Source organism: Enhydra lutris, unplaced genomic scaffold (genome assembly GCF_002288905.1).
Source record: "Enhydra lutris kenyoni isolate GAN:26980312 unplaced genomic scaffold, ASM228890v2 scaffoldscaffold66, whole genome shotgun sequence".
Classification (NCBI taxonomy): Eukaryota; Metazoa; Chordata; class Mammalia; order Carnivora; family Mustelidae; genus Enhydra; species Enhydra lutris.
This window is the reverse complement of record NW_019154150.1, coordinates 11,802,818-11,830,561: the sequence shown is the minus strand read 5'-3', so window position 1 is coordinate 11,830,561 and position 27,744 is coordinate 11,802,818. Positions and strand designations below refer to the sequence as shown.

General features: G+C 38.7%; 1 protein-coding gene across 1 annotated transcript in view; it reads left to right on the top strand.

Annotated features, from left to right (window-relative positions):
- Positions 1–27,744, top strand: part of LOC111159040 (sodium voltage-gated channel alpha subunit 11) — an 88,181-nt gene that overhangs the window by 43,917 nt on the left and 16,520 nt on the right. Inside the window, exons 16-23 of the mRNA XM_022521410.1 lie at positions 10,633–10,746; positions 11,460–11,574; positions 14,392–14,546; positions 17,532–17,705; positions 22,817–22,918; positions 23,394–23,663; positions 24,324–24,377; positions 27,155–27,296. Of these exons, the coding sequence (XP_022377118.1) occupies positions 10,633–10,746; positions 11,460–11,574; positions 14,392–14,546; positions 17,532–17,705; positions 22,817–22,918; positions 23,394–23,663; positions 24,324–24,377; positions 27,155–27,296 (1,126 nt within the window). The remainder of the gene's footprint in view (positions 1–10,632; positions 10,747–11,459; positions 11,575–14,391; positions 14,547–17,531; positions 17,706–22,816; positions 22,919–23,393; positions 23,664–24,323; positions 24,378–27,154; positions 27,297–27,744) is intronic.

The window sequence follows — 27,744 nt, the reverse complement described above, 5'->3', positions numbered from 1 at the left end:
ACCTAATCAATACAGACATTGGTAATATGTCTGTATTGATTAGGTCCCTAACCTTTGGTACTGCCTCTTGTTCTTTTTTTTGTGGTGAATTTTTCTGCCTTGTCATTTTGTCCAGATAAGAGTCTATGAAGGAGCAAGTAAAATACTTAAAGGGTGGCAACAACCCCAGGAAAATATGCTTTAGCCAAATCAGAAGAGATCCCAAATCGTGAGGGGGAAAAAGGGGGATAAAAAGAGGTTCAGAAGAAAAAAAGAAAAAAGAAAAAAAGAAACAATTAAAAAAAGAAAACTAATAAAGAAAAAAATAAAAAAGGAAAAAATATATATATATTAGATAAAGTAGTTAAAAAACGTTAAAAAAGAAAAGGGTACAAGTTAAAAAATTTAGCAGAAGAAGAGAAAAAAAAAATTGAAAAAGAAAAAAAATTAAATTAACTGCAAGGCTAAAGAATCATGGGGAGATAGCCCTGAGTTCCGTGCTTTGCTTTCTCCTCCTCTGGAATTCCGCTGCTCTCCTTGGTATTGAAACTGTACTCCTTGGTAGGTGAACTTGGTCCTGGCTGGATTTCTTGTTGATATTCTGGGGGTAGGGCCTGTTGTAGTGATTCTCAAGTTCTTTGCCCCAGGCGGAGTTGCACCGCCCTTACTAGGGGCTGGGCTGAGTAATTGCTCGGGTTTGCTTTCGGGAGATTTTGTTCCCTGTGCACTTTCCATAGTGTTCCAGAGGACGGGAATGAAGATGGCGGCCTCCCGGTGGGGCCCCCGGCTCTTGGCTCCTCCGGGCCGGAGACCGGGAGGCCGCCATCTTCATTCCCGGTTCAAGGTAACCCCGAGCTTAGAGCTCATTCCTTGGCTCTGTCTCTGTAGCCGGCTTCCCCGTTCTAATACCTGTAAGCTCTGTGACACTCAGACACCCCCAATCCTTCTGTGACCCTGCGGGAAAGAAAAAATTTAAAAAAAAAATTAAATTAAAAGAAAGGCAGAGGCTTAACCCACTGAGCCAACCAGGTGCCGCGTGGTTTCAAGTTTTATTTCACTGAAAAATAATGTTGTTGCCTAATATATCTTCCTTGGTAAAGTGTCTATTGTCCGTTTTTGCTGAGGGATTTCTTATGATTGAGGTGTAAGAGTTTATTACATATTTTGATACAAGTCCTTTGGTATGGGCACCACACATATTTTCTAACTGTGGCTTGTCTTTTACTTTCTTCATGCTATCTTAATGAGCAGAAATTTTTAATTTTGGTGAAGTATAATTTATCAGTATTATTCCTTTGAGAATTTAATAGGTTCACCTCTCAGGATCAAGTCTGTGATCCATATCAATTTAATTCAATGAGCTGTATCATTTTTTCCCTGTATATATAGCTAAATGATTCTAGTATTATATATTGAAAAGATTGTTCTTATGCCACTGAATCACTTGGTATCTTTGTCAGAATCAAATTGCCTTATCTATATTAATCTCTATCTGTTTGTCTATTTATCTACCTTTCTGTCTCAGAACTTCTTCTGGATTCTTAATCTGTTTCATTAATCTATCCATCTGTTTTACACCAATACTGCCCTGTCTTGATTACTGTAGCTTTATAATAGTTTTGAAAGCACGTTGTAAGATTTTGTTCTTTATCAAATTTGTTTTAGCAATTGTAGGGCCTTTACGTTTCCTTATACATTTTAGAATTCAGTGTGTTACCTTTCCATAAAAAAAGATTGTTAGGATTCTGTTTGGTGTTGCACTAACTATTTTGTAAATTATTGGTATCTTCACAACATCAAGTCTTCTGATTCATGAACACATCTTTTTTCTACCTATTTAGGTCTTCTTTAATTTTTCTTAGGCATATTTTCTAGTTTTCAGTGTATGAGTCTCGACATATTTGGTTATATTTATCCCTAAGAAGTTAATGTTTTTATGATATTGTATAAGTAATTTTTAAATTTTCAGTTTCCAAGTGTTCATTATTAGTACATTGAAATGAATGTATTTTGACTTTGTATCCTGCAATGTTGGTAAACCGACTTATTAATTACAGTAGCTTTTTTTGTAGATTCCTTAGAATTTTCTACACATGTAATTATTTCATCTGTAAATAAAAACAGTTGTTTTTTTTTAATTTGTATGGGTTTTTTTTTTCCTTGCCTTATTACATTGGTTAGGACCTTTCATATAATGTTGAATAGGAATCATGAGAGTGTACTCCTTGCCTTGCTCCTGATCTTAGGGAGAAACATAAAGCCTTTCCCCATTAAGTAAGAACTTAGTTGAGGAAGTTCCCTTTATTCCCAGTTTGCTAGGAGTTTTTATTTATCTTCTAAATTATGAATATATATTGATTTTTCTGAAATGTATCTCCTAAATTTATTGGGATAGTCATATCATTTATTTTGAATGTTGAATCATTTATGCATTCCTTGGATTATCCTTATTTAGTCGTGATATATTATCCTTTTATATATATTTGGATCCAACTTGCTAATATTTCATTAAAGATTTTGCATTCTGTAGGTTTTTCCCTTTTAATGTGTCTGCCTTATTTTGGTATCAGGTTAATATGGGCCTCATTAAATGAGTCTAGAGATCCTTCTTTTCTATTTCTATTCTCTTTACCCTTAGCTTTGTGATATAATTGGTATATAACATTGTATAAGTTTAAGGTATACAACAAGTTGATTTGATATATTTATATATTACAGTATGATTACCACCATAGCATTTGCTAACACCTCCAGCATGTCACATAATTATTTCTTTATTGTGGTAAGAATATTTAAGTTTTACTCTCTTGCAACTTTCAACCATATAACACAATATTATTAACTATAATCACGATGCTATACATTATATCCTATGAACTTACTCATCTTCTTACTGAAAGTTTGTACTTTTTGACCAATATCTCCCTACTTGCCCCAACCCCCAGCCCCTGTTAACTTCCATTCTAGTTTCTGTCTCTGCAAATTTGGCTTTTTCAGATTTCACACGTAAGTGATATCACACTGTATTTGTCTTCCGCTGACTTGTTTCACTTGACCACAATGTCCTCAGGGTCTATCCCTCTATCCTTCTGGTATTCCTATTACATGTATGTTTCACCTGTGTAGTTGCCCCATAGGTCTTGAGTATTCTATTCTGTTTTTTTTTTATTCCATACTTTTTTTCTTTAAAAAATAAGTTTGACAGAGAGAGACACAGTGAGAGAGAGAACACAAGCAGGGGGAGTAGAAGAGGGAGAAGCAGGCTTTCCGCTGAGCAGGGAACCCGATGCAGGGCTCAATCCCAAGAGCCTGGGATCATGACTTGAACTGAAGGCAGACGCTTAACCGGACTGAGCCACCCAGGCGCCCCTTTTCCATACTTTTTTCTCTGGTTTTCAGTTTTGGAGGTTTCTATTAAGAGAGCCTCAAGCAGAGATTCTTTCCTGTCTACTAATAAGTCCATTAATGTCACTCTTCATTTCTGTTATAATGTGTTAGATCTCTAGCATTTTTTTGTCATTGCTTAGAATTTCTATCTCTCTGCATGCATTGCCTGTGTGTTCTTGCATGATGTCTACTTTATCCATTAGAGCCATGAATATTTTAATCATAGTTATTTTAAATTCCTGGTTTGACATTTTCAACAACTTTACCATATTGAATGTGGTTCTGATGCTTGCTCTGTCTCTTCAAACTATATTTTTGCATTTCAGTATGTTTTCTGATTTTTTTTCTTTAGAGTCAGACATGATGTACTGGGTAGATGGAAATGCTCTAAATAGGTCTTTATTAATGTGTTGGTGAAGCGTGAGGAGAATGAAGTCTCTATGGTTCCTATGAGTAGGTCTCAGGCTTCTAGTGAGCCTGTGCTTCTGGACTGTGAACAGTGCTTGTCAGTATGGCTAGTGTGAGCTGGACTTGGAGATCTACCTCCCTCCAGTTGGAAATCTAGACCTGGCCAGAATTGGGTATCTCCCACACCACAGGTCAGTCAGGTCCTGATAAAACCCTAACAGGTTAGGCTCTGGTTAATTAGTTTCTCTTGAGGGAAGGCCTTGTGAAGAACAGAATGCATGTGCATGTTTCAAAATTGTTTCTTTTATTCTCCCCCAGCTGGAAGAAACTGGGGATTTTCCTGCCATACTCACTGTGAGAACCTGGTAGAGCTCCAAGAAGTAAAACTCAAAAAACTGTGGGGGCCCCTGTTGAGTCGGTTCCCCCCAGCCTGGGGGTACCCTTGGGGCGGCCCTTTTATCTCTTAGACTTGTCCACACTGAGCCTCCAGGAGTTTGTCGATTACAGTTCAGGTTTCCTTACTCTGGAATTGGTTCCCATGGAGCTTTTTGCTCCTGGGTTTCTGCTTTGCTAAACTGTAGTTCTCAGTATTAGCCTGTCTTCCTCTCCAGTTTGGGGGGAAGCAGTTTGCCCTGGACCTCACTGCTCTTATGGCTCTAAGAAGTGTTAATTGGTTTTCCAGTTTGTTTAGCTTTGTACATGTTGGGATGGAGTAGAGACCACCAGGCTTCTTAAATGTCAGACCAAAAGCTGGAAATTTTTATGGGAAGTTTTTAAATTACAAATTCCATCTGTTTACTTATTATAAAGATTACAGGACTATTCAGATTTTTCTCTTTCTTCTTGAGTCTGTTTTGGCAGTTTTTGTATTTCTAGAAATAGGTCAATTTTACTGAAGCTGTCTAATTTGTTGACCTACAGTTATTTGTACTATTTCTTTGGAATTCTTTTGATTTCTGCAAGGTTGACAGCAATGTCCCCTCTTTCCTGATTTTAGTAATTTGATCTTTCATTTTCTCTTGGTCAGTCCTGTTAAAGTTTCTATTTCTATTCTCTTTACCCTTAGCTTTATGATATAATTGGTATATAACATTGTATAAGTTTAAGGTATACAACAAGTTGTATTTTTGTATTTTGTAATTTTGATGTCCTTTTAAAATAATCAGATTTTGATTTTGTTGATCCTATTATTTTATTAATCTCTGTTCATATACTTACTGTATCCTTATTTCTGCTTGTTTTGAATTTCATTTTCTCTTCCTCTCCTCATGCCTTAACATGGAAGTTTAGGTTATTGATTTGAAGCTTTTTAAATTATAGGTATTTATAGCTATAAATTTCCCTCTAAGCACTACTTTATCTACATGTATCCAACAAATTTTGGCATATTATATTTTTATTTCCATTTATCTTAAAGTCTTTTCTAATTTCTTCTGTGATTTATTCTTTTATATGTGATTTATTCTTGACTTATTTGACATTTAAGAATGTTTTGTTTAATTTCCACCTATTTGTGAGTTCTTCAAATGACTTTTTGTACTTCTAATTTTATTTCATTATGATCAGACAACACACTCTGTACAGTTTCAATTCACATATGTATATTCTGCTGTTTGGAGTTGAGAGTTCTGCAGGTGTCTTTTAGGTATAATTGATAGATAATGTTGCTCAAGCCTTCTATTTGTATCTTCTACTTAGTTGTTAGGTTCATTTTTGAAAGTGTGTGATTGAAGCCTCCAACTATTATTGTTGAATTGTCTATTTCTCCCTTTAATTCTGCCAGTTTCTGTTTCATATATTTTGTGGCTCTGATGTTAGGTGCAAAATGTTTATAAATGTTCTTTCTGATATATTGATGTTTTTGTCATTGTGAAATGTCCCTCTTTATTTCCAGTAAATTTTTTTGTTTCAAAATCTATTTTGTCTGGGACACCTGGGTGGCTCAGTAGGTTAAGCATCCAACTCTTGATTTTGGCTCAGGTCGTGATCTCTGGGTCGTGAGATTGAGCCCCGTCTCAAGATCTGCCCAAGGCATGAAGCCTGCTTAAGAGTCCTGCACTTGTGTGCTCTCTTTCTCTCTAAAAGACAAAACAAAACAGAACAAACAAACAAGAAAACACAAAGTCTATTTTTTCTGACATTAATATAGTCATTCCAGCTTTCTTATGGTTTCTGCTTGTAAGGTAGCTTCTTCCATTCTTTTACTTTCAAACCGTTTGTATCTTTGAATCTTAAGTGTGTTTCCTAAAACAGTACATAATTGGATCTTGTTTTTTTATCCAGTTTGACAGTTTCTGGCTTTTTGTTAGATTGTTTAACTGTTTACTTTTAATATTATTATTGATCTAGTTTATCTATTTCTAGTATTTTACTTTTTGTTTTTATGTGTTTTATGTGTTTTTATTCCTCTTCATTGCCTTACTTTGCATTATTTGAATATTTTCTTTTTTTTAAAAAACATTTTATTTATTTGTTAGACAGAGATCACAAGTAGGCATAGAGGCAGGCAGAGAGGCGGTGGCTGGGGGGGGTGGGAAGCAGGCTCCCTGCTGAGCATAGAGTCTGATGCAGGGCTCGATCCCAGGACCCTGAGATCATGACCTGAGCTGAAGGCAGAGGCTTTAACTTACTGAACCACCCAGGTGCCCCTATTTAAATATTTTCTAATTTAACATCTTAATTCCTCTAATAGCGTTTCACAATATATTTTTAGTCATTTTCTTATTGATTGCTCTAGGGGATGCCACATCCATCTAACTTATCAGAATTGATGTCTGTTAAGTTAACTTAATTCTAGTGAAATATAGAAACAAACATCACTTATGTATAGTTCTATTCCCTCTACCACATTTTCGTACTATTCTTTATTATACATATTGCATCCACATATGTTAAAATCCCAACAATGTGTTTTTATCATTGCTTCATATCTTTATATGCTTACTAATGAAGCTGAGAAAAGAAAGCAAGATTATATTTATAGAGTTCATTTTATTAATTTTCTTATTTACCATTTCCAGCTGTCTCCATTTGTTTCTGTGAATTTGAAGTAACTTCAAGTGTCATTTACTTACTAGAACTTTGCTCCCATTCACTTCTTTGGTGCTGTTATTACCACATATATTTTATGTTTTTATGTTACATGTCCAATAAGGCATCAATTTTAAACTGTTTTAGACAACTTCATTTGAAGTCAGCTATAGAGAAGAAAGGAAAATAAATATGAATTTTTCTCATCTTTTATAATTATGGACTTATCTTTACCTGTGCTCTTTGCTCTTTTGTGTGGATTTTTATTACCATTTAGGATCATTTACTTTTAGCCTGAAGGACCTTCTTCAGTATTTTTTGTAAAGTGGGTCAGCTAGCAAAGAATTTTCCATTGTTGTTTATGTACTATTTTATTTACCTTCATTTTTGAAAGATAGTTTTGCAGGATAATAAAATCTTGGTTCACATTTGTTTTTTAATTTCAGCACTCATGGTATCTCATTCCATTGCTTTCTAGTCTCCACTGTTTCTAATAATAAGTTAGTTGTTGGGGTGCCTCTGTGGTTCAGCCGATAGAGCACATGGTTTGTAATCTCAGAGTAATGAGTATTGGTATGCTTCATGGTGTTTTACATTCCTTTGAGCTTCCTTTAAGTTTACATTCTTCCTTCTTTCCTGTGCTCTTTGGATTGCATAATCTTTCCCGATCCCTCTTCAAGTTCACTGATTCATTCTTCTGCCAGTTCAGATTTACTGTTGCTCCACTTAGTGGATTTTTCATTTCAGTTATCACACATTTCAACTCCAGAACTTTTATTTGTTTTTTAAATAATCTCTGTCTCTTCACTGATACTCTTTTTTGATTATACATTGTTATCTAGCATCCTTTATTTATTAAATATTTTTAATACTTTTAATATACTTATGACTGCTTTGCATTCTTTGTTTATTAACTCTGGTATCCAGATCCTCTCACAGGAAGCTTATGTTGCCTGCTTTCTTCCTATGTGTAAGTCACACTTCCCTAGGTTTTTCCCATGTTTTATCATTTTTGTTTAAAATTGGACATTTTAAGTAATATATTGTAACAGATCTGGAACCGATTCTCTTTTCTCCTCTTTAGGGCTTGTTTGGTGACTTGGCTAGACTATTATAGTGAAGTCTGTTCCTTTTTTCCCCCACCTCCCCTCACCACACACACACAAATGTGGTCTTTGGTGTTGCTTCTTAGAGGGCACACCCTTGGGTTTGCAGACAGTCACTGCAGGGTGATAGTTATTTTAGCAGTGCCCTCTTTGACTATTTCTTTCCATGGTCTCCTATTAATCTGTCTGCCTTATTTGGTATCACACCCAGATTTGGAGCTGAACTAATTGCTGGCTAATTGCTCTTTTGTTTTTGACAATACCACAGGGCTAATTCCTCCACAGTCTGATCTAATTAATTTCAGGGAGGGACACTTTTAAGGCCAGTCTTCGAGATTTGTTCTGACCCCAGGGAGATTTATTTTAGCTATCTCTTTCCATGTTTTTCTGTAGTGAACTTGCTGACCTGTGGTTTAATTTGTTGCTTTTAATGAAGAAGAGCTACCAGTCTCTTCTTATTCGTTTACCATCAAAGTCTCCATTGTTTTCAAGAATACCCTTAGGCTTGAACCCCCACATTATTCCAGTATAAAGTCAGTTCTTTTTCAGGAGAACTTCAGAGTTCTTGTTTCTGATGGAATGCCTCCTACCGTAGAGAAAATCTCTTAGCTAATAATCCAAGTTCTTGGAGGGGCAGTAGCCTCTCATCTTCTCAGCTTCCTTCTTTCTGCATGGAACCTCTTTCCTAAAAACTAGCTGGGGTGAGGGTAATCAGGATCCCAGTATTTTCAAGCTGTTGAATCTGGAATAGAGTCTCTGTCCTATGAGTAGAGGCTGGATGGAAGAAGAGTCCAATTTCTTGGCCATATTCAAGAGTAATGTAGCCTCTTCAACTCAGAGTTGGAGAAGATGAGAAAAGCTGGTGATCTATACCTCCTACTAAGATACATATCTCTTGATTGGGGGCTGAGGGTAGAGGATGCCTCATCTTCTTGGTCGCAGCTGCCTTGAGTAGGGCTTCCATCAAACTGAGCTGGAGGATGGGGAGAGAGAGGGAAGCTCATGTTTCAGTTTCCATGGACTCCTGCTACTATTACTGAATTCTGAAGATTTTTTTTGAATACATGTTTCTTCACTTGCTATATGCCTTAGGACAATTTCCAGAGACTTCAAATGACTTTTTAGAAATATTTTTCATCACTTATGCCTATTTCCCTGGAGATCATGTCCTTGGAGCTCCTTATACTGCCATCGAGGAAGTAAACTATATATGTCTTTTTCATTAATTCCTAAATTTACTCATTTTAATGACACTCTCAGATTATTATATTAATTTAATTTTTTTCTCAAGTAAAGTCACCTCTAGTAGTTAATTTTTAGGGCTACTGATTTTGTTTAGCTCTTCCTACATTTTGGAATGTTAGTTTAAATTTCTCTTTAATGAGAGGATCTGTCACTCTCTCTGCAGTCTAGGTTCTGTGATGTCTTTAATAGACCTTCCTAAGGCAGCCACTACAGAACCAAGTCTTTCATTGACAATTTAGGATTCTTGTCTATTCATGATACGAGGTGTACTTCAGATCCAGTGGGTTCTTTTACCCAGGCCTATTTCTGAGGCTGTACTTCCTCCTGCCTCCATAGATATGCAGCTGTGTATAATTTTAATTCCAAGCATTGGCCACAACTTGTTTTGGCTTTCTCTCTTAAGTGCAAGAACTTCAGCCCAGTCCATAGTTTCAAGCCTTGAATATAGCTGTGGTTCCCTTCCTCACATGGGGCACTTCTAGTCATCATTACCTGCTACATGCTTTAGATTGTCACTGCTTTATATTTCTGTTCTGTGTCTGGTCCATAGCTATATTTACTTGTTTCTTGTGTGTGTGTGTAATATATCAAAGTATGTGTTCAAATGGGAGAAGTGTTCTTAAATTATGATCTTACACTGTCAGAGTTGCAGGAACACTCACATAGATTTTAAGATGAAACCTTCACCTAAGGCATGACTTTGCACGTCTTTCTTGGATATACCTGCAAGTCCTCAGACAAAATTTATTTTTTATTTTTACATAGTAATACATTTTCATTTTTCTCTTTATGCCCTTTTCTATTTCACTAAGCCAAACCTCTATACCCCAAAGAATAAAAAAATTATTTTCCATATTAATCTTTTAACATTTTTACTCATCTGTTTTTATATCAGTGTATCAAATCATTACAGATTTTATTTTTGCTATATTCTGGCATTATATTTTCAGGGATAACTAATTATATGACTTATTAAATAATTTATTATTTCGCTGTTGAAGTGAAAGGATACAGTAAATTTCACCTCTGCATTATTTGGTGAATTTTTTTTTACCAAAACCATATTGTTTGATTATATGACTTTTGAGTAAATTTTATTACCTGTTTCCTATAGTAGTTTCCCCAGAATTATTTTATGTTGACTTTCTCCAGGAGCAGTTTTAAAAAGTAAACAGAAACAAAAGTAATTATGTCATAATTTAAACTTGTTTTATCTTTTTTTTTAAGATTTTATTTACTTATTTGACAGACAGAGATCACAAGTAGGCAGAGAGGCAACAGAGAGAGAGGGGGAAGCAGGCTCCCTGCAAAGCAGAGAATCTGACATGGGGCTCGATCCCAGGATCCCGGGATCATGACCTGAGCTGAAGGCAGAGGTCTTAACCCACTGAGCCACCCAGGCACCCCTGAACTTGTTTTATCTTAAGTGAGATTTCCAGGAAGACTATTAATTCTACTCTGGGCTTTTTGGTGTCAGGCCTTTGAACTCCATCAGGCGACCAAGAGGTCCATCAGCCCAGGAGCTCAAAGTGTGGAAATTGATGTGTTCTCTGAAGACGATATATGTTTGTCAGAACAGGATCCCCAAAAGGTAATTTTCCCAGAGTGTTCCAGAAGGAACACGTAGCTTGTCCATATACATTCTCCAACATAGCCACTGTGGCTATCAAGAATAAAATATCAGGACTAATGCAGAACAAACTGCCAGAATTAGATCTTAAGCAAAGGCCAAGGTTTTATAACCTCTCCACCAGTACCTCTGGGGCATGATAATTCCTCCTTGTGCTAGGCTGTTCTGTCTGTTGTAGGATGTTTAGCAGCATTCATGGCATCTACCCACTAGATGTCAATAGTTGTGAAATTGAAAGTGTCTTTAGATATTGTTAGCATGTCTACTTGAGGGCAAAATCAATGAGAATCACCAGTCTAGACCTATTATTCCAGGATCTGAAAGAGCTAAAAATTAGTCTCAGTAAAATAGCCTTCACCTCATCACACAGCCTCTGATATTATCAGAGAGATGATTTGTAGGGAGAAAAAGGTTGAGATACTGTGTCTTTATATACCTCACCTTTTTTTCAGCCAGGGGAGAGCAATTAGAGAATTCTCTCCTAAAGCCAGAGCTAGTCAGAGCATTTTAAAAAGCACCCAAAGAGAGGGGCACTTTCTAACTATACCTATACCTAGAATCCTTTGTCTAGCTAGCTTCATTCCTAAAAAGTTATACACTAAGGTATTAGGTGCTACCATTGTGAAAGTCAGTCTTGGTAAATGATTCCCCTTTTCCTTTGTTCTGATATGCAGAAGTGTGATACTACCAGTGTGCTCTCAGAATGTAGCACCATTGATCCACAGGATCCCTTTGGGCAGATACATAAAATTATTCCCAAAAAAGAACCAGAGAGATGTTTTCCCAAAGGTAAGTGTCAGTATTCCTGCATCCAGTTTACAGAATATTTGGATGAGTTTCTGTTATACTGTGAGGCTCTGGGATTTTGTTAGATGTGTTATTTCTACTTCTACTGGAAATAAAAGTGAAGAGAGGGCATCCATAGATTTTTGGGGCCATTATCAGATCCAAGCAAAGGAGATTTCAGGAAATTCTTGATTTAGGTCAGCTCAACTAACACAGCCTAACAATGAGGGTAGAAGCTCTAGGAAACTTTCCTATTGCCCAGATTATGGGCTCAACAAATGTAGATAGATAGATAGGTAGAGACTTAAATGAATGAATGAATCTAAAATTAAAAATTTTTTCATAAGTTTGACACTAGACTGGTCTCAGAACGGACACCAAGAATGAGCTTCAAACTAATTCCAGGTTGTGTGACAGCCCCCAAACTGCCCATGGGGTCAGAGGTCAGCCTAAATATAGATTACTGTTAGTTATTCTGACTTATATTTGGACTGTTGCTTGAGGTGTATACAAGATGTCAACAGTGAAGTTGGAGAAGAAACAGAGTAGAGAGCCCAGATATGGACCCTCAACTCTATGGTCAAATAATCTTTGACAAAACAGAGAAAAATATAACTGGAAAAAAGACAGTCTCTTCAATAAATGGTGCTGGGAAAACTGGACAGCTATATGTAGAAGAATGAAACTCGACCATTCTCTTACACCGTACACAAAAATAAACTCAAAATGGATAAAAGACCTCAACGTGAGACAGGAATCCATCAGAATCCTAGAGGAGAATATAGGCAGTAACCTTTTCGATATCAGCCACAGCAACTTCTTTCAAGATATGTCTCCAAAGGCAAAGGAAACAAAAGCGAAAATGAACTTTTGGGACTTCATCAAAATCAAAAGCTTCTGCACAGCAAAGGAAACAGTCAAGAAAACAAAGAGGCAACCCATGGAATGGGAGAAGATATTTGCAAATGACAGTACAGAGAAAAGGTTGATATCCAGGATCTGTAAAGAACTCCTCAAACTCAACGCACACAAAACAGACAATCATATCAAAAAATGGGCAGAAGATATGAACAGACACTTCTCCAATGAAGACATACAAATGGCTATCAGACACATGAAAAAATGTTCATCATCACTAGCCATCAGGGAGATTCAAATTAAAACCACATTGAGATACCACCTTACACCACTTAGAATGGCCAAAATTAGCAAGACAGGAAACAACATGTGTTGGAGGGGATGTGGAGAAAGGGGAACCCTCTTACACTGTTGGTGGGAATGCAAGTTGGTACAGCCACTTTGGAGAACAGTGTGGAGATTCCTCAAGAAATTAAAAATAGAGCTTCCCTATGACCCTGTAATTGCACTACTGGGAATTTACCCCAAAGATACAGATGTAGTGAAAAGAAGGGCCATCTGTACCCCAATGTTTATAGCAGCAATGGCCATGGTCGCCAAACTGTCTAAAGAACCAAGATGCCCTTCAGCGGACAAATGGATAAAGAAGATGTGGTCCATATACACGATGGAGTATTATGCCTCCATCAGAAAGGATGAATACCCAACTTTTGTAGCAACATGGATGGGACTGGAAGAGATTATGCTGGGTGAAATAAGTCAAGCAGAGAGAGTCAATTATCATATGGTTTCACTTATTTGTGGAGCATAACAAATAGCATGGAGGACAAGGGGAGTTAGAGAGGAGAAGGGAGTTGAGGGAAATTGGAAGGGGAGGTGAACCATGAGAGACTATGGACTCTGAAAAACAATCTGAGGGTTTTGAAGGGGTGGGGGGTGGGAGGTTGGGGGAACCAGGTGGTGGGTATTAGAGAGGGCATGGATTGCATGGAGCACTGGGTGTGGTGCAAAAACAATGAATACTGTTACGCTGAAAATAAATTTAAAAAATTTAAAAAAAAAAGAAAGGCTGATTTCTAGAAGAAGGAGGAATGGCATAAAAGACAGAAAAAAAGCCTTTTAGGGAGATTAACCTATTGATGTTCTGAATAATGGAGGAGGGCAGAGGCTGACTGAGGACACTTCACAGTAGCTTAGGAAGATGATGAGGAAAGGAGTGTAATGTTGTAATCACCGTGAAATTAACCTCCATGGAACTTGGAGGATGGTGATGAGGGGATGGGGTGATGTAATTCAGCTGAAGGCTGGTGTGTGTTGAGGTTAAATGCTTAGCTATGTGTAAACACCTTGACAATTGATCAGATTGTGTGGTTTGGGTGGTTCACGGAGCCTGTGCCCATCTTTACTTCATTCCCCTCAGTCCTTAGGACACTGTTTACTGTTGCCAAAAGAAATTGCTGCATGAAAAACAGCCAGGAAGCCTCATTGGCACACAATAATGAACATGCATATACAATACTCCACGCATCTAGCCTCATTATTTCTGCTGCTTTTGGAGGGCTTTATTCATATGAGTGGTAATGATTGGGAGTTGGCCAGTCTGGCCTGGGCTTAACTGGGCCCCTTGTCTCTATACCACATGCCCTTTCTCCTTCTGAAACCAGTAGCCGGCCCAAATATTCCTTTCTTTATGGAGATGGTGCCAGAGAGCAAGTAGAAACATGCAAGGCCTCTCAAGGCCAAAGCTCAGAACTGGTGTGTGTGATTCCTACTCTGTTCTATTGGCCAAAATCAAGCCACATGGCTGAGCCCAGATTCAAGGGGTTGGAAAATGACTCCACCTCTTCAGTGGGAAGAATTGCAGAAGTAAGGGACATGCATAAAGGGAAGGGTGAAGAGTTAGGGTTATTAATTCAGCTCATTACAGACACTAAGAATAATGCTACTATTCATTCCTTGCAGGCCTGGGTCACTGCTTCCCATGCTGTGCCATGGACAAGAGAAAGTCCCCCTGGGTCATTTGGTGGAACCTGAGGAAAACTTGCTACCAAATAGTGAAACACAGCTGGTTTGAGAGCTTTATTATCTTTGTGATTCTGCTGAGCAGTGGGGCACTGGTAAATTAACACAGTCTTGTGAGGACATTGGGCATTGGGTGTCTAGGTTACATTCTGATATGGGGCTGTGAATATGGGGAGACCAGGCAGAAGGGGGATCTTTGCTGCTGGTTTCCCTTAAGGGCAGGATTTTGCACAACTTCTGGAGTCCTGCTCCAACTAGGAAGTCCCAAGCCAAAGACACTTTACTTATGGGGAAACATGATTCAAATCAACACTTTGAAGTGGCTACTGGAGTCTCTCCCTGAACCTTATGCCTATCCCTCATTCTTGGAGAATTTCTAGAGATTTTCACTGTATCCTATATGTCTCTTTCTCTAAATAGCAATGTTCCTACCTGTCTTTTCTGGAAAACTATAATGCTGCTTTCCTAAAGGTAGAACATTAGGAGGAGAAGGCTACAGGGACCAGATTTTGATTTAATATTCTGTCTTGGTATTTTCCATCAGTCATGGTCCCTTGAGAGGAGAGACAAACAGATACTACTTTATTTACATAGCAAATCCTTCCAGATCAAGGTGTAGTGGTCCCAGTGAGTTTTGGAAATAACTCTAAATCCATGCCTCCATAGCATATAGTCATAAACTCCTTCCTACTCTCTCTCCTCACTTTTTGGTCCTTCTTGCCTCCCTTACTTGAGTGATAGCATCTTCTTTCTTATCACCTACATGTTTCTCTCTTTTTCCCTCTCTCCCCTTCTATCTTGTATTTTCCCTTAAAATGGCCATAATGTAGAACTAAACTCTCTATTTGTTGTGTAAGTAAGTGGAGTCTTAGATTCTCCCTTACTGATTTAGAATCACAGGGCATTTCACAGTAAGTCACTAACAATTAGAAGGGACAAGGAAATGTCTTGCTTCTTTACCGTTGCCTTCCTGGTTCGTGCTTTACACTCGTGTGATCTCTGGGTGAACGGAGAGGAGCACATACCGTGAGCCGCTAGATCCTATGATCAGCACACATCTTCATTTATCTACTTACTGCAGGTAAATTACTTCTCACGCAAAAAATAAAAAATAAAAAAAGTAAATCTCTAAACCATGCCAGAGAACTCTCTTAATTAATTTTTATTGCTAATCCTTGGTCTAGGATTCCATGTAGCCTTCGGGTACTTGCATTTTCACTGGATGTTTACTCTTATTCAAGTAATAGCGTTCTTTCATTTATTCCACAAATGATCAAGCCCTGTGCTAGTCAGTGGGGAAAAATAGTGTTGTCAGAAGGTCAGGGGCACATGGTACCATCCTCCTAAGTTGTCATCTGCGATCTGATGAGGCCAAGTGTAGGTTGGGCAGAGGAAGACAGAGCACACAATGCAGAGGGTTCTAGGAGAAGGACTCAGGTCCTATTTCACTTTACATAGTTGTAGACAAATGGAAACAAGAAACATCTAATCCCTTGCCACTGTATGTGGTATATTGATCAGCAGTCTCAATATCACTTGCAAGCTTGTTAGAAATGCAGTCTTGGGCCCACCCCAGACCTGCTGAATCAGAACCTAAGTACTTTGGGACTCATCAGAGTTTGGGAAGCAAAATCTGAGCAACTGAGTAAAAATGGGAACTTCCTGGACAAGGAAATAGTCTCATTATAATGTGGGAGCCTCCAAAGTTTAGTGGCTGATATTGACCTACTCTTCAATTGAACGAAGTGAGATCTGCTGAGCCAGGTTGTTGCTCAGCTTCCAGAATGAGAAGGGAAATGAGATTCTAATACCATCCAGATTTGTCTCTCTTTAAGCAGGCACACAGACAAGTCCCTAACTTCCAGGAGCGTGGAGTCTAGTAGGGATGACAGATGGGGTCCAAACAATTATGGACAAGGGCCATAGTGATACGCTCAGAAAAGCAGTGGATGACATGGGGCCATGCAAAGCAGGCACCTAATTGTCTTGGTGGAAGAAGGAAAGTTTCCAAAGAAAATATTAACTGAAATGAAACTTTAACAGTGATGAGGAGCCGGCAGGGGACAGGAAGAGGTAGAGAGCCTTCTCCAATCAAAAGTTCACTTAGGAGCTGGAAGTCAGACTGTTTTATTCTTTTGCATTTTTTTCCTCCAGGGCCATGGGGCTATGAGATTACGTAAATATCCAACAGTAGGACCAATTTCGTTCTTGCCTTCAGTTTTTGCCCAAATGTCTTGACAGGTTCAGTACCAAGGACCCTTATCTTCTTCTTCTTCTTCTTTTTTTTTTTTCCCCCATTCTCAGTAACTCTGTAGAGGCCAAAAGGACAGCTTCTACCCTAGTTATATAGACGCCTAGAATCACTTACACACTTAAGGTGAGGTAGATGTTTGGATGTAACATGAAAAAGGGTCTCTCCAGAAGCTAGAATGTCTCACTTTCATGATTACACTCAACAAATGTTTAATATTCAAACTAATTTAGCCCTAGCCCAGAGCATCCCCAAATTTTGTGTGTCTAGGTACCCCAAAAATGGGCTCATACTTAGGGAGCACTGGAGTAAGTTGTAAGGCTGTTTGTTGTAGATTTTTGGCCTCAGGGTTGGTAAAATCTAACTGTAGACTAAGGTGTTTGGAACTAAGGTGTTATGAGCAATGGAGAGCCACTGAATAGAGCCACTAAGGTAACTAGGAGGATGATAGAGATGGAATATGCCACTGGGTGGTTCTGGAAAAGTTGGCATGATATTGTTAGCAAGAGTTGAAAGGGTCAGGAAGACCAGGAAATTATGTGGTGATCTGTTAGGAAGATATTTTCATATTCCAGGGATCAGTGATGAGAGCCTAGGGAGATATTGTGGCAATAGAAGTCTAGAAATAGGATTTTCCTTCTTCCAGTTTTACTTACTCAAGGAATTTATTCCACTGGGAAATTTCCTTCTTAATACCTTTTGAGCAAACCTTGTCACCAAAAGAGACGCTAGTTTATTCAGATAAGGAAGAAAAATTTAAAAAGTAAGGTCAGCCAGTAGTTCTAAGCAAATATTCAACCTGGCCTATGGCTATGCTTTATCATTTCAGGTATTTGAAGATGTTGACCTTGAGAAAAGACCCAATATCAAAGAAATACTTAATTGTACTGACCATATTTTCACATACATTTTTATCCTGGAGATGGGTCTAAAATGGGTGGCCTTTGGATTTAGGAAGTATTTCACCAGTGTCTGGTGCTGGCTTGATTTCATCATTGTGATTGTAAGTTTACCATCTCTGTTTTCCACGCAGGCAGGGGTTGCGGGCAGGGAGGGGAATATGCTTTTCCTGTGTGCCTTGTTTGGGTGCCTCTCCAAAATACTTTTCTTCACCGTACTTGTAAGTAGTTGTCATTTATCTGTCAGCCGTCCTGCTCGTCCTAAGTCCCATTCCTCACACTGCACTTCATATTCCCACTACCCCAATACTTTCTGTGATGGCACTCATCCACTTCTCTCCATAAACACTGCTTATGTCTGATGTGTACCTAGAATAATTCTGAATGTCCCAATCTTCTCCTTCCAACTTTCTATTTTCTCTCGAGACTTCTCAAAGCAGGTCAGCGGCCAGCAGACTAAGCTGGCCTCCATCTTAATTGTCAAGCAACATAAGAGGATTATTCACATACATTCTTTCATTTAATCTGCACAACGATGTTCCCACCAGAGTTGTACATTACTTACCACATTACAGATAAGGAAACTTGAAGCTCAGATGGTCAGCAACTTGTTTCAGACGAAACTGGAATTCATGCCTTGGTCTGTGTGTTGTTAAGGCTGATCACAGTACACCACATTTATTCAGTTCTTTCTCTATGCCAGGTATTCTGCCGTATGCTTCATAAGCATTCTTTCTTTGTTATCACAACCACTCCATGCGGTAGGTGCTACTACTTTTTCTCATATACACAGGGAGAAACTAAGTAACAGAGAGGTTAAGAAACGTGTCAAAAATTGGCCAGCTAGAAGTAGTGGAGATGAAACTCAGACCCAGTAAGCCTCTCTCTGAAGCCCTTGATTTTAACCTCTGTATTCTTTCTACCATGTGCTAATTAGTTAGACTTTGTCCCTGCTATTTAAAGAAGTAGACATGACAGATGCATAAGCATAAGCCGTGTGGTCAACATAGCAACTAGAGAACCCTAATGTTGTTAATGTTGTTGGTGGACATAAGTAGGCAGGTGGTTCGGGCATTTTAGAAAGGCATCAGTGCTATGGGAGCTCCAACAGAAATAATAAAAAAGAATAAAAATAACCACATGTCTATAAACCCTATCAGTTTCCAGGGTTATCTTATAGTATAGTGAAGAACCCATAAGATAGTGGACAGATGATTGGTATCTACATTCTAAGAAACTGTGGTCTACTAACCTAAACTCAGGAAACTGATCCTAAAATTATCTTGTCTGCTCTCTTTCTGTGTACCTTAGGCAAAATACTTCCTCCTTTTGATAAGTCTTCACCTTAATAAAAATGAAAGTATAGGCTACAAAGTGCCCAAATTAGACCAGATACAAATGGAAAACATGAATCTAACAATAGCCATTTAAAATATCAAAACGGTAGTTCAACACCACACTGTCAAAAAAGGACACCAGCCCCAGATGGTTTTGCAGGCAAGTTTTACCAAACTTTCAAGGAATAGTGCTATATACTGAATGTTTGCATCCCCTTAAAATTCATATGTTGAAACCTAACCACCAATGTGTTTGTATTTGGAGGTGGTACCTTTGGGAGATGATTAGGTTATGAGGGCAGAGCCCTCATGAATGGGGCTAGTGATGTTATAAAAGAGACCCCACAGAGCTTTCTCACCCCTTCTGCCATGTGAGGACACAGGGAGAAGAAAATTATCTATGAGTCAGGATGTGATCTTTCACCAGACACTGAATCTGCTGGCACCTTGATCTTGGAATACCCAGCCTCTAGACTGTGCGAAATTAATTTCTGTTATTTATAAGCAACCCAAGCTTTGATATTCTGTTATAGCCTCCTGAACTAAGATAAACAGCTAATTCCAACCTTATTTAAATTGTTACAAAGAATAAAAAAAGAGGAAACTTGCACACTTTATGTGATGAGACAAATATAATCTTGGTAATAAACTGAATGGAACAAAAATGAGTAGAACAAGAAAAGAAACAATCTTGTAATTATTTATTTTTATAAATCCCAGAGAAAGCACTTGATAAGTATGGTCTGCTGTCACTATTATTAACATTAGTATCATATAGACCAGAGTGTGAATCCCAGTTCCACCTGAAACAAATTGCTAATCCTCTGAGCTTCAGCTTTCTTTGTAACACAGTAAGTGATATATCATGCTACTTAATTCAGAACATTATTGTGCAGATTTTTTAAAAATTAAAAAAAAAAATCTTAGAGAAAGTATGTGAGTGGAGGGGCCAGGGAGGGACAAAGGGAGAAAGAGAATCCTAAGCATACTCCACATTCAGCACAGAGCTTGCCATGGGTCTTAATCTTACAACCCTGAGATCAGGACCTGAGCCAGAGTCGAGTGTCAGATGCTCAACGGACTGAGCCACCCAGGCACCCTGTGAATAATCCTTTTATGTTGCTTGTTAATCAACATTATATAAAATGATCTTTATAGTTTTGAAGTAGAAAAATAGAAACACAGCCACAAAAAATATGTATCTAAATTCAACTATTTCAAATGGTAAAACCTTCGGGTTTTTTTATTCAATAGCATTATAATTATAAAGATAGGCTAGAATTTGGAGACAGTACTTGCCACATGCATAACAGAAAATGATTATCTATAGTCTATAAAAACTCTCTACAGATCAATAAGAAAAAGACAACTTAGTGTAAGAATGGGAGAAAGATGGGGTGCCTGGGTGGCTCAGTTGATTAAGCGATGGCCTTCAGCTCAGGTCATGATCCTGGAGTCCCAGGATCGAGTCTCTCATCCAGCTCCCTGTTCAGCGGGGAGTCTGCTTCGCCCTCTGACCCTCCCCCATCTCATGCTGTCTCCCTCATTCTCTCTCTTTCAAATAAATAAATAAAATCTTAAGAAAAAAGAATGGGAAAAAGGATGCAAACAGGCAAAGAAACACAAGTTACTAATAAATATATGAAGAAATACAAACTAGATTTATCACCAGTTAGCATAGAAGTGCATATTAAAATGAGAGGCTTTGTGTTATTCATCAGACTGACAAAAATTTTAAAGTTAGATAATTTCTAATATTGAGAAGGACATAAGAAAATGGAATCTCTAATCACTGCTAACAACTTTGGTAACAGTTATTTTAGGGAAAATTTTGCACATTAAGTAAAATTACAAATGAGCCCAATTTATTATCCAGAAATACCACTTCTAGTTATACATCTATGGAAAATTCTTGTGTATGTATGCAGGGAAAGTGCACACATCTGTCCAGTCTGTTGTTCATAATAGTAAAAAATTGGAAATAACCTAGATACTCACCAAGGGGGAATGGATCCATAAAATATGAATATTTCTATGCTGTAATATTTTTAAAGTTAAAAGGAACAAACCACAAGAATATATCAAAATGGTGAATGTCAAAATAGTACAGAGTAATAAATGCAAGTTAGATAGAAAAAAGATAAAACCAGCAGAAGACTTCCCACCTTAAGAGTACTATAAAGTGGAAAAAAATGTGGGTACTTTTATGTCTGCATGTCTCATCAGCGTTTCCCAATTTGATGGAATAGAGACTGAGGATAACCTTATCAGGCGAAAGGTATACAGTGTCCCTCTAGGGACCTCCTTCCCCACCTGTGATAAGAGTTATTTGGTAAAGCCAGAAGAACTGCTAAACTGCGCCATAATTTTCCCTCTGGCTAGGAACTAGATAGAAGGAGATATTTGTGGAAAAGCTGCTGAAATAACTCCCAACAGATAATGCTATTACAAACAAAAAGCCTATTTTAGAAAACCTTTGTAAAAAAATCATCTATTCATTTATTTATTTACTTATTTATTTATTTGACAGAGAGAGAGCACAAGCAGGCAGAGAGGCAGGAAGAGGGAGAGGAAGAAGCAGGCTCCCCGCTGAGCAGAGAGCCCGATGTGGGGCTCGGTCCCAGGACCCTGAGATCATGACTTGAGCCAAAGACAGCTGCTTAACTGAGCCTCCCAGGCACCCCTGGAAAACCTTTATAAACAAAATCATTTTGAATTGATGGTGATTTTTTTAAAAAATTAATTATACATTTAAAAATTTTATTATTCTGCCATATTAACTCACTTAATTTCTCTCAATTTGCTAGTATTTTACCACTATGATGAGATTGGCAAGGGTATGATTTTAGATAATAGTGAACTCTGATATCAGCATAGTCAGTCATATGATAATTCACTTCCTGTCCTGCTGAACAGCCCTTCTTTCAAATTGAACCTCTGCAGGCTCTGCATAATCAGTAAGAATGACTAGAATCTGCAAATAGTGGTCTTCAACTTAAGCTCGTTATGTTTAAGTTTCAGTTTAGTGTATTTGTAGAGCTTTCCAGTCCTTAGTCCTGACCCATTGGGAAGAAATATGCTGGGAGAGAAAATTTAATTCCTCCAAAAGGGGGCATCTGAGTGAGGGGAACTATTAGCAAATAGTTTATTATTTTGTTGTAACTTTTTATTATATCATTTCAAACTTACAGAAAAGTTGCAAGAAATAACCTATATACTCTTTCTCCAGGTTCATTTCATTAGTTATTAACATTTTACCCCATCTGCTTGTAATTTTCTCTCCATTTTTCATTCTAAATTGCTTGCGATTAGGTTGCAGTCACCGTACCCCTTTACCCCTAAACATTCCAGTGTGTGTTTCCTAAGAAAAAGGATATTGTCTTACACAGTCACAGCACAATTATCAAAGTTAGGATATTTAACATGACTCAATAGCAAAACCCATCTCCATTTCCAAATTTCATCAGTTGTTTCAACAAGGTCCTTTATGGTTAATCCTTTCCATCCATCCACAGTGGCCTCCCCTCTCCTCCCCGCAATCCAGGATCCAATTCAGGACTCCAAGTGACATATCATTGTCATGTCCCTTTGGTTTCCTTTAACTCACAACAGTTTCTCAGCTTTTATTTGTCTTTCATTAAACAAATAAAGTAAATGCATTGTCCTTACTTGTATGGGCTATAGGTTTGACAAACAAGGAGAAAAACAGCGTCTTCTGTTGCCATCCCACTTCCTGCAGGGGCTTGCTGCTTTCTGTTTCTGGATAATCCACTGAAGGCACCGTGTGTCCGGCTCTCAGAATGAGGGCTGCCAGTCCCCCCAGTGGCTTCCCTGGAAACCAAGTCAGGTATACTACCTGTGGCTTCTCTTCCCACCAGGTCTCTGTGACCAGTCTCAGTGACTTAACGAGCTTGAAGTCATTCCGGACCCTAAGAGCCCTGAGGCCCCTGCGAGCATTGTCCCAGTTCGAAGGAATGAAGGTACCTTCTTCAGGCAGATGGGAGGAAGGTCAGCTGTCAGGGAGAGGTGGAAAACCAACTGCTTTTCTTGGGCTGGGCTTCCCTTAAATTGCCAAGCATTCCCTGGGCTCCTTCCCATCCAGTCCACTGCTTAGAATTTGGGAGATGGAGAAAAATTTAAGATGTAACATCCATTCTGTGGTAGCCAAGATGGGCTCTGGTTTCCTTTCAATCCTAGGGCAGGTGTCCCATATCGGTAATACTGTCATCAAAGTACACTTCTCAAGTGATCCTTGGTGACAACAGAAAGGACCCATTATGTAAGGAGCTAAGAGCAAGGCTTATCATAGGAAGCGGGGTTGGGGTGGGTTGGAGGTAGAAAGTAAAGACAGAGCTCCAAGAGATCCAGTCCCCACATGTCAGGCCCACCCTGAGATCCAGAGCTTGATGAATCCCATGCATGTGTTATGTATTAATTCTGTTTTGTTTTTTTAAGGTGGTAGTCAACGCTCTCATAGGTGCCATACCCGCCATTCTGAATGTTTTGCTTGTCTGCCTCATTTTCTGGCTGATATTTTGTATCCTGGGAGTAAACTTCTTTTCTGGAAGTTTTGGAAGATGCGTTAATAGAACAGATATAAACTCAGTTATAAATTACAGCACTATTGAAAGCAAAACTCAGTGTGAAAATGGAAATTTATCTTGGGTCACCCTTCCAGTCAACTTTGACAATGTGGGAATGGCTTACCTTGCCCTGCTGCAAGTGGTAAGTGCTGTTTGTATGTTTTTCACTGTGAGGACAGAAACCTTAAAAGAAGCATAAATCATTTCTCAGTTTAATAAAAACACAGTGACTCCATTGAGATAGTAGATTCAAATCCCAGTTCCCCATGTGGAAGCCAGTGCCCTTTGGAATTGTTCCCCATTAAGCATCTCCAGCTTTACCTCCAAGCAACCTCAACCTCCAAACAATGCCCCTTTCCATCTTACCCTGTCCTATATGGTAACACCATCCAGAGCTCCAGCCAGAGAGAACTGGAGCCTCAGATGCAAAGCCATACCATTAGCAGTAGTTCTCTTTTGGAAGTCAATCCCCTGGTCAAACCACAGTTGCTAGGTCTTAGACAGATAGTGCAAACATGTGGTATCAGAAGAGCCTCAGCCATGCTCTTTCTGGCAGTTGTTACACAGCCTCTTTAGAAATTTTTAAGGCAGAAGTTTGCTTTTAAGAAAAGCTTTTCATCTTGTGCAAAGGAAGAAGAAAAAAAACCCCCAAGACACCTGTTTTTTAATTCCCTTCTACAGTTCTTTTATCTGGACATTCTGTCCTGGACATTCGGTCCTGGGCCTTGCTTGCTGTTATAGGGCACTTGTCTGTTGATAGCAAGTCTGTAATTATGTTCATGTTTATTTGCTTTTGTTACAGGCAACATTTAAGGGCTGGATGGATATTATGTATGCAGCTGTTGATTCCAGAGGGGTGAGATTTTGTTCTACCATGTTCTAGAGTGCTAGGGTCAAATCAGGGATATCATGACTGCATAGACAGTATAGAACTTCCCATATCATAGTTCCACCAGCCAATGTTCTTTGCTTTGTTTTCCTTGGGACAGTGACTATGAAACAGGGATAAAAGAGGTTCCTATTCATCCTTCCATGAGTATTACATCCTATCTTGCTCCAAAGTCCAGTCCTGTTTCTCCATAGTGACCAAGGAGTAACCTCTTATGGAGGAGATGCAGCCAAAAACAACAGAATCACAGAATGCCTTGATTTTCCTCTCTTACTTCTTTTCCAAATGGGTATCAGGCAGAAACCAAATTTCAAACAGTACTAGTCCTGAACCATGTGAAAACCTTACTTCTAGACTGGGTGTGATAAGAGATACCTTCCAATGGCTCCAGGCTGAGACACTAAATGGGTTTCTGGTGTTGCCAACAATAAAATTCTAGTTAAGTAAGAAGTAATCATGGATTCTGAAAGTTGGAAGAGTACTCAACCATCTGGTCCATTTCTGTGTCCCAGTTGGGAAAATTGAGAATTGGAGAGGAAGAGTGTTGCCCAAAACCATGGAGTAAGCAAATGGTTGAATGAAGAATGGAATCAGCATTGTTTATTTTTTTTCCTGTAATCACACGCATGATGCTGTTCTGTTTGAGAGTCTGCAGAGTTGATGCCTGGCACATAGTAGGTATGTGAGCTTATAGTGGCAGTGGAGGTGGTATGAGAAGTGGGTTATTTTTTTTAATGTAAACTCCATGCCCAGTGTGCAGCCCAACGTGGGGCTTGAAATAATGACCCTGAGATTAAGACCTGAGCTGAGATCAAGAATCAGATGCTTAACTGACTGAGCCACCCATGCATGCCAAGAAATGTTATAATAGTAGTAGTAGAGACATTTTATAACAAAGACAGTATTTTAAATATTTATGTGTTTTTTCTGTTGTTGTCTTTTGAATATATGACCTTCACCTTAGTTTAACTTAGGCATCAATGTGCCTTGAGGTGGAGATGGGGAGGAAATCTTATGCAGATGTATTCAGGAAGAAGTGTGTGGCTTACATGTTCCCTGAATGAATGGTAGGTGGATGGAGGTGTGTGGAGGGATGCCCCTCCTGTTGCTGGTCCTGGGACATTATAGCTGGTGTGTATGTACTGACTTCTAGCATGATGTTGCCCTTGTCTGTGTAGTCACAGAGATTCTTGCTGGTCTCAAATATTGGTGAAACCATGGGCCTTTCTCCCCACTCAATTCCTCCTGGCCTCAAGCACTGACTTGCTGCCATGTCCTCTACATAGTCCCCTGGCCAGCAGTCTACTCCCATCTCTTGCCAAAAGCCTATCATGGCAGGCCTATGGCTATTGACTCCATGTACAAGCCTCATGAAAACTGAAAAATTTGAGAGGCTCTCTCTGTCTTTAGCCTCTTAAGTCATCCTGCCTGTGCAGTATTTCCCAGGCCTTCCCAGTGCAGCTTCCTTTTAGAAAAATCCAGAATTTGAGCAAGAATATCCTCTTTGTACCCCCATGTTCCCTTCATTTTACTGGGTCCCAAGTCCATTCTCCAAACCCAAAGAAAGTGAATCAAGATACACATCTCGTGGCTCTGATGTTCTCTGTCTCTCTCTCTCTCTCTCTCTTTTTTTCCTGACAACTCCCTAGGTACAAGAGGGGTGATCTTTTGTCCTTTCCTCTTACTATCTGAACCTCTCTTTGCAGGACTGCTAGCCTGCTATATAATCTTGTTTTAAATGTCAGATGCTGATAGTGATTCTTTCCATTGTATTGTTTCTGTACTAATGCCTCCCCTAATGCAAACAAATGGACATCTCAAGCCAACTGGGACTAAGGTCATGTACTCTTCAAGGCAAAAGACAAAAATATTTTCAAATATTACTTTCATTGCATTAGTCCATATGCTGGGTGTTGAATAACAAATATCATAAAAATATTCAACAGGTGACAGAGTCATCAACACTCATAGCTTTATCTTTGAATGTGATCTGGAGAAAGAAAAGAGAAATTGTCCTGTCCCCTATCCCCCACCTGCAAAAAGCCAATGATAATGTGAATAACTTGGATGAAAAGAATTTTGCATGCTTTTGGTCATACTTTGAGTTGGGGGAACTTGGTTGTAGTCCATTTTTGTGTCTGTTATACAGTTTGACTATTCATTCACTCATCCATCCATCCATCCATCCATCCACCCAAACATTCATTCAACAGTATTGAGAATCTGCATGTCACAAAGTATACTAGGCCCTAAGAATTAAAGAGTGACAGGACACAAGCATAGACCAAATACAACAGTGGGCTCTAATATGAAGGACGTTATCATTCATCAGGAGTTGGTAGTCAGTCATCTGTGCCTGATGGGACTGTACCCCTCCTCCAGTGGCCTCATCTTCAGTCTGGCTCCCTCCAGTTATGTGTCCATATAGACATCCTAGACAGTCTCTCAAAGGAGACATGCATTCATGCCATTCCCCTCTCTTACAACCCTTTTATGATTCTCCATTGCGTAGAAGAAAAAGTTTAACCCTCTTGTCACATGTCCTCCCTATTGCATGGTACCAGTCAAGCTCCTCTAGGGGAAACTGAAAGAGAGTTTCCCTGAAGGAGCCATGGCTGTTCAGGACCCTGAGTAGTTAATGCTACTGCTGAGAAACACTTTGGTCTTCCAGATAAGGCAGTTAAGATGGCTTATACTTTTCTCCAGTAATTGTTTTCTTTTCTTGTTTAAAAAATCCCTAACAGGAAGATCTACAGCCAGGGTTTGAGGAGAAACCAGAAAACTATCTTTTCTTCGTGGCTTTTATCATCTTTGGTTCATTCTTTACTCTGAATCTTTTTATCGGTGTTATTATTGACAACTTCAACCAACAGCAGAAAAAGATAAGTATGGGGGTTGCCCTGATTAGGTATTTTTACCTCTCTTTTCCAAAGGGAACACAGTTTTAATGGGTGGAACACAGTTCTAACCTAGATTATTGTGCAAAATAACCTTATCATCTGCATGGGAACAAAGTCACCTGGAGAAGATTCTTGAAGATATGCCTGGAAAGAGACTGAGAACAGCTGGGTTTTATTAAATCATTGTTTTTACTTTCCATTCTACTCTTTTAAATGGAGGGCATTGTTAAACCCAACAGAAAAACAAGTACCAGGATTAGTATTTATGACACTAGAGTCATATTTTAGTAACCTTTCAAGTATACCTTGTTATCCAGGATAAAAAGAAAAATTGTCTTCTTCCAGCAAACTTGTGTCCTGGCTTCCAGCATGTAAGTCTCAACAGATTTATTGAACTTGGAAAGAAGATGTTTGAGGAAGCAGCAGGTTTTTTT